This window comes from Nelumbo nucifera, chromosome 1 (genome assembly GCF_055504915.1).
Source record: "Nelumbo nucifera cultivar China Antique chromosome 1, China Antique-T2T, whole genome shotgun sequence".
In the NCBI taxonomy this organism is placed as follows: domain Eukaryota; kingdom Viridiplantae; phylum Streptophyta; class Magnoliopsida; order Proteales; family Nelumbonaceae; genus Nelumbo; species Nelumbo nucifera.
In genome coordinates, this window is record NC_142649.1 from 130,467,169 (window position 1) to 130,482,562 (window position 15,394).

A 15,394-nucleotide genomic window follows, 5' to 3' on the forward strand; every position below is an offset into this window, starting at 1 on the left:
GTGATACTCACACGGTCAATGGTATGGAACTTTTAATTTGGAAAAAACAAGAGATCAACGACTCAAGTAGGGGCGGCATTTTTTTGACCCAACCCGCTAATCCATTTAACTAGCGGGTTGGTAACAATAAAGTGTTATGGCTTGGTCACCGTTATCCAATGGGTAATGACTATTCCCCCCCCCCCTAAAATGTCATTTCTCTCTTTCTACTCATTTTAATTATGTAACTCTATTCTTTCTTTTTAACCCAAGGTTCAAAGTATCGAAAATACAAGATGTATTGGAAAGACAATTTTAAGAGACGAATTGGAATATGCTTTAGATACGTATGGATATGGATGAAAAATCAAGATACACAAGTATGATAAAAAATTTAAATAAATCTTAAAAAATATATTACTAACTATATTTACAAATTTTATATGATTGTAAATAAATTATTTAAATGTAAAAAACCATAATTTAATGCTTTATATAAAGTGTGACATATCGGAACACAATTAGTAACCGTTGAAAAATGATAGAATAACTAAAATGTGAATGTCAATTTTAAAAAACTAGTATAATTAATCTTAACATTTATGAATATATAAATTTTAATAAGTAATTCTAGCATTTATTAATAAGAACTTGTCACTCATTTAAGAAAAGTGAAAATTTACTTAAAATAAAAAAAATACATATAATCATAACAAACAAATATGTATAGTTCATTGGTGAACTTGTGGTTATTAGAACTTAAAATCAAGTGACTAAGGTATGAATCTTCTTATAGCTAAAATTTGAAGTTTTTATTACACTAACAAAACAAAATTAATGATAGGGGATCATTAATTAAAGGAATTAATGAGAGAATTTGAAGTAGGCTCTTAAATTCAAATTTAAATTTGCCTTGAAGTAATTAGCTAATTAATGAAAGAGAAATTAGATTTAAATAAACAACATTAATGAGAGATTCGATATTAAATATGGATTAACGATACTGATCCAAACTGTTTCAGACCCGTATCAGACTGTATTGGGCCAACCGATAGAGATCTGAAATAGCCCGATACATATGAAAAGAAACGAAACAAATGATTTATACACGTTCTGCATATTGGGTTCTTATCAGAACAATACGTATCAGTCGATATGAACTGATATGTTGTGATATTTTGAATCTTGTTCTAGCCTATAATCAAGTCTTTTTTTTTGTTCAGCACCAGCTCCTCTCTTACAAATCAATCCCATCCGAACATCAAAAAAGAATTAAAAACAACAATTGGAGCATGTGAAGATGAACACATTTCCACTCTTCCTCTTTATGTTTTTATTATTTTTCACTTCACTTACCCAAGAGTAGAGGTGTAAATTGGGCCATGTCAGGCCGGTATGACATGACTTTTTCAGCTGCCAGTGTTTAGTGGGCCTATGTGGGTCATGTCTGCCTCCTTTGGGATCCTTAAGAGGTCAGGCCAGACATGGCCCATGGCATTAGCCGAGGCGGGCCCGGACCGGGCTTTGGGTTAGGCCATAAGAGGCATATTTTTTTAAAAGAATTGAAAAAATAGTAAATTTTCTTTAAATAAATGAATAAAATAGACAAAAAAAATCTTAAAATTTTATTTTATATGAAATTTGATGTATAATAAAATTGAAAATAAAAATTTACATATTAATATATTATATATATTTTATATTATTATATAATTATTACATATATATTATATAAATGTATTATTATTATTAAATTTTGTATTCCATTTCTATGATAAATAAACATAATTTTTATTTTAACAATTATTTTTATTTAATATGATGAACATATAACATTAGAAATGTTTACAAATGTTTTTTGACAAAATTCTATATTTTTTTTATTTTTTTGTTCTATCTTTTTTTAAATACTTATTATTCAATTATCACATCATGTGTTTCTTTGAAAAGTTGTATTGACCCACCGTCAAGATAAGAAAATAGCTTTGCTTTCGGATTAGTTTTAAATTATATATTTCATCTACATTATATAAATAATTTTTTCTTATCACACTTAATTTTTGTTTGACAAAATATATATATATATATATATATATATATATATATATATATATATTCTTTTGATTACTTGTATTTTTTTTTTATTTTTTAAAGGTTTTCTTATTTAACTGTCATATCATCGATTAATCCATTTGACCCGAACCACCAAAATACCACTTGAAAAGGAAAATATTTTGACTTCTAAGTTGACATTGAGTTTTATATTAGATTTTCATCCTTGATAAAATTATTTCTTATGTATAATACTTATTTTTGTTCAAATAATGAATGTATAATATTAGAGATGTATCCAATATTTTATTTTTTATAAACATATAACATTAGATGCATAACCAAATTTTGTGTACTTTTTAACTTTTATGATTCTTTATATTTTTCTATTTTAAAAAATTTTATCATTTGACTATGACATCATTTCATTTCTAGGTTGATTTTAAGTTTGGCATTCTATTTTCATCATTAATAAAAATACTTCTTACATTTTATACTTATTTTTGTTTAGTATAATGAATATACAATATTAGAGATATGCCTATTTTTTATTTTTTTTATTATATATCTTATTATTTAAATTATTTATTATTTAATTCTGGCATTATTTATTAATCCATTTGACCCCAAATGGTTGAATTGCTTACCTATCACGGAGAGGGAAGAAAATGGTTTTGTTTTAAAATTACTTTTCAAAATATTTATTTTTATACTATGAAAATTAATATTATGGATTTAATTAGTAGAATTTAATGATGAGAAAAATATATCTTAAATATAGGATTTAATGAGAGAATATAACTCATTACATATGAGATTTAATGAGAGAGAATAGGAAAATAGTTTTATTTCTAATTGGTTTTAAATTTTATATTCCATTTTCGTCATTAATAAAAATATTTCTTATTTATCATACTTATTATGATTTAATATGTCTAATATATGATGTTAAAAAATGCTACTTTTTTTTAATATATATATATATATATATTCATTTTATCTGTTTTTGAATTTTGTTATTTAATTGTGGCAATATGGATTGACCCATTTGACCCAAAATGCTTTAATTTCTTACCACCACCTAGATGGAAACACTATTTTTTCTACGTAGATATTCAAAATATAAGTTTTTATGTTATTGGAATTATTAATTTATCATGTACAGATTTAATTAATAGAATCTAATGATGAGAAGAAGCAAAAATCCCTTAAATATATAATTCAATGAAGGTAAATGAAAGTTAATAACTTAAATGTTGGATTTAATGAGAAAGAATTAAATGCATTGAATATCTTAAAATGAACTCTTTTCAATTCATTTAATACCAATAACCTATTTGTCCTTATTTTTTATTAATAAATTTAAATATAGAGGAATAAATTTTTTCTTTAGAAAATTCTAAAAGTATCTTGAGCTATTGATGCTTTTTAAAATAGTATAGATATAGATACTGGTTAAAATATTATCAAATCTAATTGGATTGGGGTGGATCCATATTTAATGGATCATATATACAGATGGCCTTAACTGAATAACTGGATCAGATTTGAATTCAAATTTTATTGAAATGATACAATTTTGCAGCCATACGATGCAATTCCTTCCTCCAACATTTTATTTTTGGATTTTAAATTTTAAACGTAACGAAACTAATTTATATAAGTTCTTGTTGAGTAGTCTTCTGATAGCATGAGCATCTCTAAAATCCCAGCTTAAATCAGAAATGTTTTAGAAGTTTTGATCTACCAAGACAATGGTAGGGTTGCAAACGGGTAATCTGTGTCCGATTTCAAATGTGATCTGATTAATTAAGGGCGATACGAATTTGACATGCTTTACTATAATTGGATTGAATATTATCCCGGTATGATTCGATCCAATTCAATTTAAATATAAATGCTTATTTTTACTTAATACAAATTATTTTCTATTCATTTTGTTCTCCATATAAAATATCTAAGGGTCCATGTGATTTGAAGTCGGAATCATAGTCAAAATTATTCTGCCACCTATTTATTTGGTTTACATAAGAATTGGAAATTGGAGTAACTTGGAATCAGATTTTCATTCCCCAGGGTAAAATGGGAGAATGGCATTCTATTACGAATGAGAATTGGATTCTGATTCTAACAGTAAAAATCGAAATGAGTCATTCTGATTTGATTCCAATTCCAGATTTCTATTCCTACAACCCAAACGGGCCCTATTTTTAGTTGATTTTATCATTAATACAATGCTTTAATTATTTTCAGTTTGATCTATTAATGCTATTAAATTGCAATCCGAATTCAATTAAAAATCCGAGCATAGACAAGGATCTAAGTAGTAGTAGGTTCAATGTGATCCTGAATCGGGTCAATCTAACGAGAATTTCAAAAACTTTACAAGGTCAACAACTTTGAATTTGGATTAACCGACTAATAACACATTCAATTTATAAACAGATGAAGATGGAATGGATTTCCTGAAAGATGAAACAATTAAAAAGAATTATGACAACCAACCATCCATGATCAACATCAACAGGGAATTTGATGGATAAACCATTTGATCACTTTAACGGGAAGTTTTATAAGGCTCACAGCCAAGTTCGCTAGTCCAGTAAAGCAGATGCAACAGGGGCACAAGCAACTCAACACAGTCCTGCCATTCAAAAATCAAAACGAAAAGCAATTAAAACCAGAAGTTCAAGTCTGGACCTAAAACAGAGGAACATATAGAAAATGCAATGTGCGAGAAGCGCAGGATTTCTATGAAAATCTGATAGAGAGAAATAAATAAATAAATAAATTTGTGGTTTTAGGTTTTTCAGTTTTTCCCCAGAAGGAGAAAATGTGATTGAAATGATGGAATATGAGAAGGAAAAATAATGGGAGAACGAGAAATGCTTACCCCAGAACCCATACAACTGCACCCAGGAGCGACAGAATCAAGGCAACGAGAGCGAAGGGCAACCCAATCAAGAAACCCAGAGGTCTGCAGTCTTCCATCGCCTCAAGAACTGAGAAGAAACGAGTCCTTCCTGAAGGATTTCTGTTTGCGGTGTGAGAGAGAGGGGATTCAGAATGGAGTTATAACCGCTTGTTTTCCCCTCGCAAACGAAGCCGGAAGCCCTACTTCCTTCGACGCGGAGTATGACTATAAAGGATGTATTGACAAAAATAACCTTGTGGAAGAAAGAATGCGCTTCTAGAGGGAATGGGTATAATCGGCATATTGAAAAGCTAAGCAGGTTGCATGGTTGACTGACCCATTTGACGTTTAGCGTCTGCTTTCTTCTTAGAACTTTCTTCAAACGTGTTGTGGAAAAAATTGAGTTGAATTTCGGGTGGTTCATGGAGGAGATGGAGGGGACGCCAGGCCAGGACAGACGTAGCCAAATGTCGAGGCTCCTCGCTCGGTCTGGTCTCTCATCTCTGGTGTGTGAAAGGTTGTGAACTCTTCAGTCTTCTCGCTTCATTCTCGGAAGACTGAAATCAAAGTCTTCCTCTTCCTCCCTTCGGCCTTTGCCCTCTGCTATCATCGGCGGCTGACATGTCATGTCATGCATGAGCCCAGATCTCCTGTCCACGAGAACCCTCCCCATGTTTATTGCAATTACACATGGAGAACATCTCATCCTCTGCATAGTATTATGTAAGGGAAGATCTTCCCAATTCACGGGGGTGGTGTATTGTGGATAGGCATGAGAAGGGTTCTCGTGGGCAGGAGATCCGGAGCCGTCATACATGGCCTGAGATTTTAATAATCTTGTGAAATTCAAACACAATTCTTGATTTGTATCTTGTAATAGAGAGTATCCATATTTTGAACCATGATCAATGATAAAATTGGATTTACTCCTCATAGAGCGTGTTGGAAACATCTTTCCATGATAAAATCAAGTAAAGGAAATGTTCTCACTGCAGGACTGAAGGCATTGTGAGAAACAAATTCGGATTCCATCAATGAATGATCAAGCATTGCCATGTATTTTTACAAATTCATTTTTTTAAGACAAAGTGAGTTGGTTCAAACAGATGGCCCATTCTCATAACAAAAATTTTAAAAATGGAATGACAGTGATGGATTGATGGTTCGACCGTCTGAGTCAATGGATCATTGACCGATTCAACAGTTTTTGACCAAGGACCGGGTTTGAAGTAAAATGGAACCGATTGTCTGAACAACTCCCGAGCCGAACGGTCTAACAGTCTGAGTCAACGGGGGTTCGAAAACCATTCTGTAAGTAGGGTGTGGGTAGAGAAAGTGAATAGGAAATGTCTTGGGCCTGATTCAACCGGAACTCATCTGACCCAACTCAAGAATTATGCTGGGGTTGGGCCGCAGTCGCAACAAAATTTGGAATGTAGTTGAATTGAGGGCTCCCGAAGTCCAACCCAATGCAAGGCTGGTATTTTGTACAAGGGTCTGTGGCTCTTGTGCGTACAGATTCTTCTGCTGGATGTGCTGTCTTTTAAGAAGAAGTTTGGGATAAGCAGACTTGTACTCCTCCTCAGAAATTTGAATAACATGAACCATGCGTGTTGAATTGGAAGATGATGTGTCAATTATAGACCAATCACCCCTCCAATAACTGAGTTACTGAGTTATGGGTTGGCCCCATCCCGTGCCAAGACTCTACTGGGCTTTTAATCAAGGCTCCTAGCATTGTTCAGTGGAGAGGAAGTAGGGATGACAACGAGGTGGGTTGGGAGAGGGTTTTTTAAATTCTAGGCCCTGTCCGCCTCTCTAAACCTTCCAACATGTATCTGTTTCAAAACCTATAGTGGGTTGAATTTTGAGAATTCAAACCCTTTTCGGTCCTATTTTCTCTACAGTGGTAGGATAGGTTGAATTTAGAATCCACATCTAATTTATTATTATTTCTTGTTATATATAAGTAATAAATAAGTAAAACAATATAAATAAATAACAAAATTTCTAATTATTTAATTAAAACATGTAAAAAAATATAAAATATAAATTATCCTTCATATAAAATTCAAAATATTATTAAATTTAGCACCAAATATATAAAATTTATATGTTTTTTAACAATATACAGACTGCGAAGAATTTTCAAGTTGTAAAATCCTAAAACCCATCCTCATCTTTTAAGCAAAAAAATCCATCCTATTGGAGCGGATCCATCATGTAGGAAAGAAATTGCCAATCCTAAGAGGAACTAATAACCTACGGTTGAATTCGATGGCGGGCCAGCTGTGCAGCTTTAATTGGAAATAGCTTCCTGATCTAAGCTGCAAACCTGCAACCGGCAACCCTAAGCATGATTGTTCTATCCACCGAGTCCGTTTGCTGCGTAACTTGCGTTGATTAAGCCGCTGAATAAAGCGTACTTGGCTTTTCGGGGTTTTCACAAGACATAACTTCAAGTCTTCAACTCTGTGTGGGTTCTAACTTATAACTTTCAAAGCCAGAAGCCCATTGTAAAAGCCCTCCCAAGTCCCAAACAGGCATTAGGCTGGGCTGCAAACTTCAAACATCAAAGTTTAGATCCGACTTTGTTTCAGACCTCGCTCTTCTAAGGTTTCCAAAGATTATTTGCTAATCGAGCAGACAGGTACAAATATGAAAGGCCGGGCTTAGGTTTGTATTTGAAACAAGATTAGAAGAGTCAACCTTGGGCTTGTAAGGTTGAGGTTTAGCCCTGTCAATGGTTTGGGTTGACCTTATAGACCCAAACCTATCTGTCCCTAACGCAATCTCTAAGCCTACATTTTGAATCCGATTAATTTGTTTTACCTGCACAACCCTCTTATTTGAGAGAATTTCTTTATTTTTGGTAGGTTTTATTTATGAGAATGGTGTTTGCCCCAATAAGTACTCGTTTATGAGGACTGTAGTGCAGCGGCTTTCCACTGTCAATCAAAAATAGCATGGATTGAAGGAGTAAGAAATGATTCAAATACTCATAATTTATCAATAAATATAACACCAGAACCAAATGATGAGGTAACCGACCCCACACAGTTGGGACAAAGGTTAGATGATGATGATAATCTTTTTCTTTTGGTAGTCGATGATGATGATAATCATGAATGCAATGGATGCTAGTTAGGGGTGCAAATGGATCCGATCCGAGATCTGGTCTTATTTCTTCAAATTTGAATCACCCCTATTCAGATCTTTGGATTGGATAATAGGATCCGATCACATATTGGATTAGATTCAGATCACCTCCTATCCGATTCGATATATGTTATCTATATATAATACATATATATGTTATTTATTTATTTATATTATATTTTTATAAATTTGTTATATTATTTAATTTTTATAAAAAACATGTATATATATGATGAAAATATTAAAAAATACTTATATTTTTTGTTTTTTCTTTAATTAAATTGGTACATTTTATCTTTTTCTTTTAATAATTTAGTAGTTTAATAATTTTTAAAGAAAACAAGTTGAATCGGATCAGATCCGAAGACCCAATTTACCAATAAGATTCGAATTCAGATCGAGGCCTATCAGATTCGATCTAATATTCGGATTGGATCAGGTTTGACATGAACGATATCGAATCAGATTCAAATATACCCTAATTCGAATCCAATCCAATCAGATCCGATCCATTTGCATCCCTAATGATAATTGTGTCAACTACATTTATATCCCAATTGTAGTAATTTTTATTTCTACATTATTATATCATGTCTAACATTATTATATCAATTATCAAACTTACATTAGCATTTGGGTAACGCAGTATGAATCAAACTTTGCCTACCTATGTATCTTAAAGGGAATCCCCAGCAAAGTAATGTTAGACATGAAAAGAATGTCCGGCGGTAATTGATGAGGGCAGATTTGGCCCTCCAGTGAAATTGTGACACGTGGCACCTCGTGACAACTAGGCAAACACCCAGGCAAACAACTTACCAAGTTGGTGTCCCACCCGGGCACCGGTCTGGCTGGCCTGGCGCGACCTGCACGCGGCCTACGGGCGGCCTGCACGCGGCCTGCGCGGCCTGGCGCAGCCTGCACGCGACCTGGCGTGGCCTGCGCGCGACCTGGCGCGACCTGTGCATGACTTGGCGTGGCCTGCGCGGCCTGCACGCGACCTGGCGCGGCCTGCGCGCGACCTGACGCGGCCTACGCAACCTGGCGCGGCCTGCAACCTGGCCGGATCAGCCTAGTACATGATCCGACCTGGCCGACCTGGCAACCTATAAGACGCCCACCGAGAACCATTAACGGCATACCCCGTGAGCTCGGTAGCTCACCAAAGAGCTCGGCAAGGAGCTAGGCAGCTCTCCAAGGAGCTCGCCACCAAGGAGCCAGGCAGCTCGGCATAGCTCCCCCGGGCTTCTCGCCACTTGTAGGGTAGCTCGGTACAGAAGAGTAGTTTGGCGTATCGCAGGAAGATCTCCTGCCTGACAACCTGGCCCAGACATCGACCCGCCGACTGACACAGGCGCCGACCTGGCAACCTGGCCCGGACACAGGCGCCGACCTGGCAACCTGGCCCGGACACAGGCGCTGACCTGGCAACCTGGCCCGGACACTGACCCGCCGACTGACACAGGCGCCGACCTGACAACCTGGCCCAGACACCGATCCGCTGACTGACACAGGCGCCGACCTGGCCGCCTGACACAAGCGCCAGCCTGACAACCTTGAGGAGTTCATCACCGTACCCCGGTTCTGACGGGATATGACGAGTCTTACCGTTTGAAGGCTTTTCACCCACCTAACCCGCGAGGACACCACTATATAAGGACTTCGACCCCCAAAGCCAAGGGGGAGAAAAAAGGATGGTAACCCCTGCTCTCTAGCTCTCTCATTTCTCTCAAAGCTCTCTGTAATCAGAATGCTAACTTAGGCATTGGAGAGTCCCCACCGAGAAAATACCCCCGGGTCCTCTGATTCAGTTCTCGCAGGTCCCTCAGCTCCCGTCGCCTACAAAGGAGAGGAAATCACCTCACGCGGAGGGTAGTCGGGTTGCGCTGCACTAGGGAGCTCCACCATCCTTTGAGTTGCAGGTCGCCTAGGAGCAAGTCAAGTGACGAGTCCACCAGGCAGTTCGCCACCAGGGAGCTCGCCACCAGGGAGTTCGCCACCAGGCAGTTCGCCACCAGGCAGTTCGCCAACAGGCAGTTCGCCACCAGGCAGTTTGTCACCAAGTAGCTCTCCACCAGGGAGCTTGCCACCGGGCAGTTCGCCACCAAGTAGCTCATCACCAAGGCACGTCACCACCGGGTCAAACAACGAGGTACTTAGCCAAAAAATTTATACATCACAAAAAATGGTACGTGACCAGAAACGGTTACATCAATTGGCGCCGTCTGTGGGAACACGCTACAAAAAGCTAAGTTCTCATCCTACAAAAGCAAAGTTCCCATCTTACCAAAGCTAAGTCCTCACTTTTTAGAAATTGAAGCTATCACTTTATAGTTTACATTTTTTATGAACTCAAAGACTATGCAGGGAGCTAACTGACTAAGTAGCTCTACCAACCTTACTTTCAATTCAGATAATGCCTCATCAGTCCTCTTCGCAAGGACCCCCTACAAAGATGAGCTCTTCGTGGCTTCCTCGGGAGTTGACGGCCAACAGACTACATAGGCGCCCTTACCGGTCGAGCCTTCCAAGGCTCCCGTGTGAACTGGCGACCTGAAGTTAGTAGTGCTGCCCCCGAAGGTCGAGCTCCTAGTAGCTTCTTGTAGGAGTGGGTGACCGGCATTACGAAGCTGATGCAGCACAATCATAGCTCGACACCTTACAGGCAAAGCCTACGGGCCACATTACTACTTAAGACTCGGTCGCTTCTCCGGCACGGGCAAAGTCAAAAAGGAGAGTAGACTACGAGTCACTCCCAAAGCCTACGGGCCACATTACTGCTTAAGACCCGGTCGTCCTCTGAGACACGGGCAAAGTCAAAAAAAGAGTAGACTACGAGTCACTCCCAAAGCCTACGGGCCACATTATTGCTCAAGATCCGGTCGCCTCTCCGACACGGGCAAAGTCAAAAAAGAGTAGACTACGAGTCACTCCCAAAGCCTACGGGCCACATTATTGCTCAAGACCCGGTCGCCTCTCCGGCGCAGGCAAAGTAAAAAAAGAGTAGATTATGAGTCACTCCGAAAGCCTACGAGCCACACTATTGCTAAATATCAGTCGCTTCCTTAGTAGGAGCAAAATCAGCAAAAGTGAACTATAAGTTGCCCTAGAGCCTAAGGGCTACACTACTGAACTGATGGAGACCCCCTCGCCTTAGTGGCAGCTCGCCACATACAGGCAGCTCCCAAAGCCTAAGGAATTGGATCAGCACCTACTAGCTCGTCGACTTACGGGCCAAAAGAAATCTACTCCCTTCACTGAGTTACTCTCAGCTCGGGAGTGGGGGGCAATTGATGAGGGCAGATTTGGCCCTCCAGTGAAATTACGACACATGGCACCTCGTGACAACTAGGCAAACACCCAGGCAAACAACTTACCAAGTTGGTGTCCCACCCGGGCACCGGTATGGCTGGCCTGGCGCGACCTGCACGCGGCCTGCGCGCGACCTGGCGCGGCCTACGCGCGGCTTGCGCGCGACCTAGCCGGATAAGCCTGGCACATGATCCGACCTGGCAGACCTGGCAACCTATAAGACACCCACCGAGAACCATTAACGGCATTACCCCGTGAGCTCGGTAGCTCACCAAAGAGCTCGCCAAGGAGCTCGGTAGCTCACCAAAGAGCTCGCCAAGGAGCTAGGCAGCTCTCCAAGGAGCTCGCCACCAAGGAGCCAGGCAGCTCGGCATAGCTCCCCCGGGCTTCTCGCCACTTGTAGGGTAGCTCGGTACAGAAGAGTAGTTTGGCGTATCGCAGGAAGATCTCCTGCCTGACAACCTGGCCCAGACACCGACCCGCCGACTGACATAGGCGCCGATCTGGCAACTTGGCCCGGACACCGACCCACCGGCTGACACAGGCGCCGACCTGACAACCTGGCCCAGACACTGATCCATCGACTGACACAGGCGCTGACCTAACAAACTGGCCCAGGCGCCGACCTGGCCGCCTGACACAAGCGCCAGCCTGAAAACCTCGAGGAGTTCATCACCGTACCCCGGTTCTGATGGGATATGACGAGTCTTACCGTTTGAAGGCTTTTCACCCACCTAATCCGTGAGGACACCACTATATAAGGACTCCGACCCCCAAAGCCAAGGGGGAGAAAAAAGGATGGTAACCCCTGTTCTCTAGCTCTCTCATTTCTCTCCAAGCTCTCTGCAATCAGAATGCTAACTTAGGCATCGGAGAGTCCCCACCGGGAAAATACCCCCGGGTCCTCTGATTCAGTTCTCGTAGGTCCCTCAGCTCTCGCCGCCTACAAAGGAGAGGAAATCACCTCACGTGGAGGGTAGTCGGGTTGCACTGCACCAGGGAGCTCCACCATCCTCAGAGTTGCAGGCCGCCTAGGAGCAAGTCAAGTGACGAGTCCACCAGGCAGTTCGCCACCAGGGAGTTCGCCACCAAGCAGTTCGCCACCAGGCAGTTCGCCACCAGGGAGTTCACCACCAGGCAGTTCGCCACCTGGAAGTTTGCCACCAGGCAGTTTGCCACCAGGGAGTTCGCCACTAGGGAGTTCACCACCAGGTAGCTCGCCACCAATCAATTCGCCACCAGGCAGTTCGCCACTAGACAGTTCGCCACCAGGCAGTTCGCCACCTAGTAGCTCTCCACCAGGGAGCTCACCACCTGGCAGTTCGCCACCAAGTAGCTCATCACCAAGGTACGTCACCACCGGGTCAAACAACGAGGTACTTAGCCAAAAAATTTATACATCACAAAAAATGGTATGTGACCAGAAATGGTTACATCAGTAATCTTCAGAAGCTTTGCTCAGGATATTGCTTTACCTCCCACTTTTGCCGTGTAGCGGCCATGTCGTGTCGTCGGAGCCCTGAGAAAGAACCTTCTCGAGTCGAATCTGACAGAGCAGTACAACCAGAGAAAGAAAGAAGATATATTCTGATATTAAGGTCTCTCTATAAAGCATTGCCCTTTGCTTTCTTGTTTGGAATATCTGTGAGTGTGCGTACATGAATGAGAGAGAGAGAGAGAGAGAGCTGTTCATCTATGTCAAGGCCATGAATAATGGGCACAAGACCTATCTCTATTATCTTGCTAGAATGTATCACTCAAGCGGCTGAATTCTACTATTTTGAAAATTTGAAGATTTAACAAGGGTAAAAGGGACTTTTTGTGTGATTCCATTAGATATAATCTTGGTAAGGGAAGATTTAATTTAGTCCAATTTGTTGATTCAAAATCAGTGGGACATCAAGAAACACCTTTTTTTCAATGATTCCTGAAACTCATCATGACAATAATATGGGCTCGCCAATACATTTATCTAAATAGCATTTCCTATTTTTTTCTAATGTGACAAAGACAAGAAATGAAACGCTTGTACAAGTACAACGCTACAGTTCTCACCCTAAAAACTATCCCAACATGCTTCAGCATGATATGAGTCTGCATGTTTTACCATGAGATTGGAATCTACAATGTTGCAATGTGTAGACATAGACATGTTGGAATGTGCTGGAACGGTTTCTTGTTGAGTAGATCCGGCCTCCTTTATTTACTGTATGTTTAGCTGGCAAGTTGGCCTCAAAATGGGACCGGCTACACACAAGCTGTTCCCGCATCCCTACCTGTGGGATATTACAGCTGTGCATTGTTATGGGCTCGATCGTAGGATCGCGTCACGGGTCGTTCCACGGCAGGAACCCCTGATCTTCCCTTGTCTTTGGCCTTGCGCACAGACCCTATTTTGCCTATCTAGTGGATGATTTGTCCAAGAGACCACTTAAACTCTCCCTTGGGGTGATTTGCCCAAGAGACCACCCAAACTCTCCTCACTCGTTTCTTGCCTGGAAAACTGAATGCTTTATTTCAATTCGTAGCTCCTTAAATAGGAGATTACAAAAGAGAATTCCTTGTTGGATTCGGCTAGGTTAGGGTAATCCAATTCAAACTAAAACTCCTAATTTCCTACTCAAACTAAAACTCATAACTCTTACTTAAGAAGATAAAATAAGATAAGGATAAGATAAGGGATAAGGGATAAGATTAAGCTGGCGGTGAGTTGACGTGTCCAGATAAGGGTGGGCCCACCTCTATGAGCTGTCGTGTGGGCCCCGCTCTACTACTGCTGCCGGGTGCGTGTGCGCGGCTCATGGTGCCACTGCCGCGCGGTGCGTGTGCGCAGTGCTGCTGCCGCGCAATGCGTGCGCGCGGACAACATGGGATGGGCCACTGCCGCGCGGTGTGTGCGTGCAGTGCTACTGCCACGCAGTGCGTGCGCGCGGCTCATGGTGCCGCTGCCGTGCGGTGCCGACGTGTGCGCGGTGCGTGCTGCCGTGCAGTGCGCACTGCTGCCTGGCGGTGCATGATGTGCGCCATGGTGCTGCTGTCGTGCGGTGCCGGGCGTGTGCGTGCAGCGCTCTGTCGGACGTTATGTGCCGCGTGCTGCCAGCCTGTTGTGCAGCGCTGCCGGGCGGTGCGTGCTGCTGGGCGGCCCGCTGTGTGTGCTGCTGCCTATGATTGCGCCACAGTGTGCTGCCGGGTGGTGTGTCCATAACATCACACCCCTCCCGGACTACGAGCTTGTCCCCAAGCTCGAATTGGGTGTCGAAACACCCTCAAGGGAATCCTAGGTGGCTTTGCCCTCCTGGATCGGGTTCCCATGGTGGGGGTTCATCCTCATCTTCCTCTTGTTTCCCCAGGAGGCAGAAAAGTCTCTTGCACCTGTGCCCTGCCGAATAGAGTTCATCGCAATTAAAACATTGCCCCCTCGCCCTGCGTTCTGCCATCTCAGCCCTTGACAAGTGCTTGATCGGGGGTGTACCGCCGCTGCTCCCCACACTGGATGCTGATCTGGAATTGGTGCTCGTCTGTGGCTTCCGTTCTGGGCTGGCTGCTGGATATGGAGCCATTCCGATTGGTTCCCTGTTGTTTGCCAGTGAAGACCCTTCTCCAGTAGGCTTCGGGTTTGTCCAAGCCGCTGCTGGGCATCCCATGCTGAACGGCCCTCGGCTAATCTGCAGTTTGCGTTCGAAGGCTCGGGCTAAATTCATTGCCGTGACCAGGTTAGGCGGGCTCTGCATCTCTACATCAACTCTCAGGGGTTCAGCTAGACCAGCTGTGAACATATCAACCTGCTGGTCTGGGCGTACTGAAGAGGCCCTGGCGAGAAGGGTCTGGAATTGCCGCTGATACTCTGCTATGGTACCGGTCTGCTTGAGATTAATGAGTTCCCCCAAAGGGTTGTTTGTTAGTGGGGGTCCGAACCGAAGGAGGCAGTACGACTTGAACTGCCCCCAACTAAGACCTGGTTCCTCCTGCTCCACTCGG

The 15,394-nt window shown here is 41.6% G+C and overlaps 1 protein-coding gene across 1 annotated transcript; it reads right to left on the minus strand.

Annotated features, from left to right (window-relative positions):
* Positions 1-3,042: 3,042 nt before the first annotated feature.
* On the minus strand, positions 3,043-5,142 carry LOC104589096 (taximin). The gene is made up of 2 exons (XM_010247288.3): positions 4,925-5,142; positions 3,043-4,675 (listed from the first exon to the last, which is right to left on the minus strand). The coding sequence occupies exons 1-2, from the start codon at positions 5,020-5,022 to the stop codon at positions 4,552-4,554; spliced, it is 222 nt and encodes a 73-aa protein (XP_010245590.1). The 5' UTR covers positions 5,023-5,142; the 3' UTR covers positions 3,043-4,551.
* Positions 5,143-15,394: the final 10,252 nt, after the last annotated feature.